The sequence below is a fragment of the Psammomys obesus genome, unplaced genomic scaffold (assembly GCF_907164565.1).
Source record: "Psammomys obesus unplaced genomic scaffold, mPsaObe1.curated_primary_1811, whole genome shotgun sequence".
Taxonomy (NCBI): domain Eukaryota; kingdom Metazoa; phylum Chordata; class Mammalia; order Rodentia; family Muridae; genus Psammomys; species Psammomys obesus.
The window spans coordinates 1,473,673-1,476,936 of NW_026596326.1; the positions used below are offsets into that span (position 1 = coordinate 1,473,673).

The following is a 3,264-nucleotide window of genomic DNA, read 5'->3' on the forward strand; positions in this document are numbered from 1 at the left end:
GTTAAGACTCAGTACCTCCTCCTCTGGGGTACCCCATCAAGAACCAGTGACTTTTTGGAAAGGGTGGTGACACATTTATGAGTCATTCCTCACTCTGAAAGTGTCCACCATCAGCACACTTTCTGCATGTAGCTAGAACACACCATCATCCCAAGCTTCTTTAGAATGCTGTGATATAAGCCAAGTTTCATTCTCTGACACTGACAGAGAGAGAGAGCCCCAGCCTCTCCAGTAGGAAGACACTAAAACTCTGGGGTCTACTGAAGGCTGTTTGCTAGTGACCAATGAACGGTCCTAGAACAGAATATAAAACTGTAACTGAAAAATGTGTTGGTCCTTCTTCCCCATCTTACTCAGAGTCTGTGCCTCTCCCTAGCACCTTCCACAGAGCCCCCTTCACGTCCTTGTTCCTCAGGGTGTAAATCAGAGGGTTGAGCATAGGGGTGACGATAGTATAAAAAAGGGCAACAAACTTCCCTTCACTCTCAGAGTAGGTGTGAGTGGGTTGAAGGTATGTGTAGATGGCTGAACCATAAAACAGAGAAACCACCAGAATGTGGGATCCACAAGTCCCAAAGGCTTTTCTGCGCCCGGCTGTGGACTTGACCTTCAGCACTGCCCTGGCAATGCGAGCATAGGAACCCAGGATAAGCGCTGCAGGGCAGACCAAGACTATTGTTCGAGCCACAAACATCTTGGCCTCTGTTCTTTTTGTTTCCTCGCAGGCCAACTTCAGAAATATGGGCATCTCACAGAAGAAGTGATTCAGTCGATGGCCGCAGAGAGGCATGGCCATCATGAGGCCTGTCTGAATCAGAGAGTTCATGAGGCCTCCTACCCAGGAGGAGATGGCCAGTACCTGGCACAGCTGAGGGTGCATAATGGTCGTGTAGTGCAGTGGTCGGCACACAGCAGCGTAGCGATCAAAGGCCATGACCCCCAACAGCACACACTCTGTGGAAGCCAGGGTGAGAAAAATAAGGAGCTGGGCCACACACCTCCCATAACTGATGGTCCTGTCTAGACCATGGAGGTTGATCAGGAGCTGGGGCACAGTGCTGGTGGTGTAGCAGAGGTCCAGGAAGGAGAGGTGTGAGAGGAAGAAGTACATTGGCGTTTGCAATCGAAGGTCCAATCGTGAGAGAACAATGATGGAGGTGTTGCCAAAAAGCGTTAGGGAGTAGAAAATTGAAATGATGACAAAAAAGGCAAGTTCCAGGTGAGGCCAATCTGAGAATCCCACCAAAAAGAAGGCCTTGTCTGAACTAGAATTGAAGGTTTCCATCACCTTTGACCAGCACAAACAGCAAACAATCCAATGCTTCCAACAAGGAGTGTAGGTTTGAATTTTATATCCTAAATACTACAAATTCATAGATTGTACCTTCCACCTACCCAGTAATCTGTCTCTTCTTATATTTAGACGTGAGACATCCATACTAGGATGATGTTCCCTTTGCTTGACTTCTAGTTCTGGTGTCATGATTTTTTTTTGAGACCACTCAAGCCCGTGGATTCAAAGTTTCCATATCTGGAAGGACAGATGATGTACTTCCATAGTCACAACACTGAGGTATGGATCCAAACTTGTGGTAACAGGGAAGCTGACTTTAGAAGCTAATGTGGGGTTGCCAATGCAGCTCATAGGGGCTTGCGTAGCACATGCAACCCCTTGGGTTTGAGCCCTGAAAAATACTGTCGGTCAATTAATAAAAATCCATGTACCCCCTGTTGTTCATCTTGCTCATCATCTCGGTCTATGTGACAGGTTATTTCAGTAGATGAAGGCTCAAGAATGCTCAGGCTGAGATTGAAAATTTGCCCTCTGCTACCATCTGCTTCCTCCTGCACAGTGAGCGCTGTCATTGGACCCGTTCTGGACTCCCCACTCACACAGCTGCCATCTGCCACAAAGGACTGAAAAGAGTGTGTATCCCTTTAGAAGAAAAAATAAATAAATTTTATTACCTATGTTACATGTCATGAATAAGCATGGCAGAGAATACTCTATTTTTTTTCTCTGATTAATTCATTCCTGAAATTACCAGAAAGAGCTATTTTCTCCTTCAAGCTAAAACTTCTTGGTACACTTTCCAGGAACTTTCACACACTGTAAAAACCTCTTCCACATCATTGTCCTGTGAGATCTTGGGTGGTAGAGGACACAGCACACTTTAAAAATGGAAAAGAAAACACCCCCATCATTTTATTTTAAACTTGGTGAATCAATTTTCTTCATTTTTGAATTTCTTTTTTATTATATCTTTTATTTCTGAGATTATAAGTATACCATTTTCTCTCTTTCCTCTCTCAAACCCCTCCCATATTCTCCTCTTTGCTCTCATTCAAATTCATGGCCTCCTTTTTCAGTAATTGTTGTTACATGTATATATGAATATGTGTATATATTCCTAAGTATATCCTGCTCAGTCTGTATAAGGCTACCTGTGTGTTTGTTTTTCAGGTCTGACCATTTGGTGTTGGATAACCAATGTTCATTTCCTATATCAGAGTAGACTATTTCTCCCACTGTCAGCATTGTTAGTTGCCTGTAGCTCTTTTTGTAGGGATAAGGCCTTGTGGGGTTTCCTCCATCCATGTTAGTCTATTGTCCTTGCTCATTTCATGTTTAAGAAGTCACGTTGTTGAGTCTTTTAGCAAACTCCGTGCTCCTTTGGGTCTTACGTTCTTTCTGCCCTTCCTTCCACCACAGTATTTCATGAGCCTTAGGTGCAGGAGTTGTTTTGTAGATGTATCCTTTCCACCATCAATAAAAAAACAAAACTCCACTCCAAACACCTGTAGTTGTTCTAAGACCCCAGTTCTATGCAGGGCGCGTTCCTGTACAGAATCTCAAAACAAGATATTTCTTCCACATTTGTTTGTGTCTTTATTTCCCTGTCTCCAGCCTCCGCTTTCCTCGTTACAAGGATTTAACTGCTTGATTTGCCATGTCAACGATCTTCTTGCTAATATCATTAACTCATTACTTCTTTGTTTCACACATCCAATTCTGATCAAGATAACTTTATTATGTCTCTGTTACTAATCTAAGAGTGATAGCTTGCCTTAGCTCATTCTGCTTTACAGCTCTGGTATCCAGAATGATGATTGGCACACCACATGCCCAATAACCAATATGACAAACAACTGGAAATTATTTGTCAAAGGACAGTGTGCAGAAATAGTAATTGGAAGCAGTCTCTTCTTGACATGTAGATACAGACGTTCCAAATTAATTTCAGTCTTCTAAGAAACATCGTG

At 43.2% G+C, this 3,264-nt stretch overlaps 1 protein-coding gene across 1 annotated transcript; it reads right to left on the reverse strand.

The window, feature by feature from the left end:
- Positions 1-349: 349 nt before the first annotated feature.
- Positions 350-1,285, reverse strand: LOC129669089 (olfactory receptor 10-like). Its single transcript, XM_055597191.1, has one exon. The coding sequence runs from the start codon at positions 1,283-1,285 to the stop codon at positions 350-352; it is 936 nt and encodes a 311-aa protein (XP_055453166.1).
- Positions 1,286-3,264: the final 1,979 nt, after the last annotated feature.

What these genes read in the sequence shown, in the direction of transcription:
- LOC129669089 (XM_055597191.1), bottom strand. Translation starts at nt 1,285, where the DNA reads ATGGAAACCTTCAATTCTAGTTCAGACAAGGCCTTCTTTTTGGTGGGA.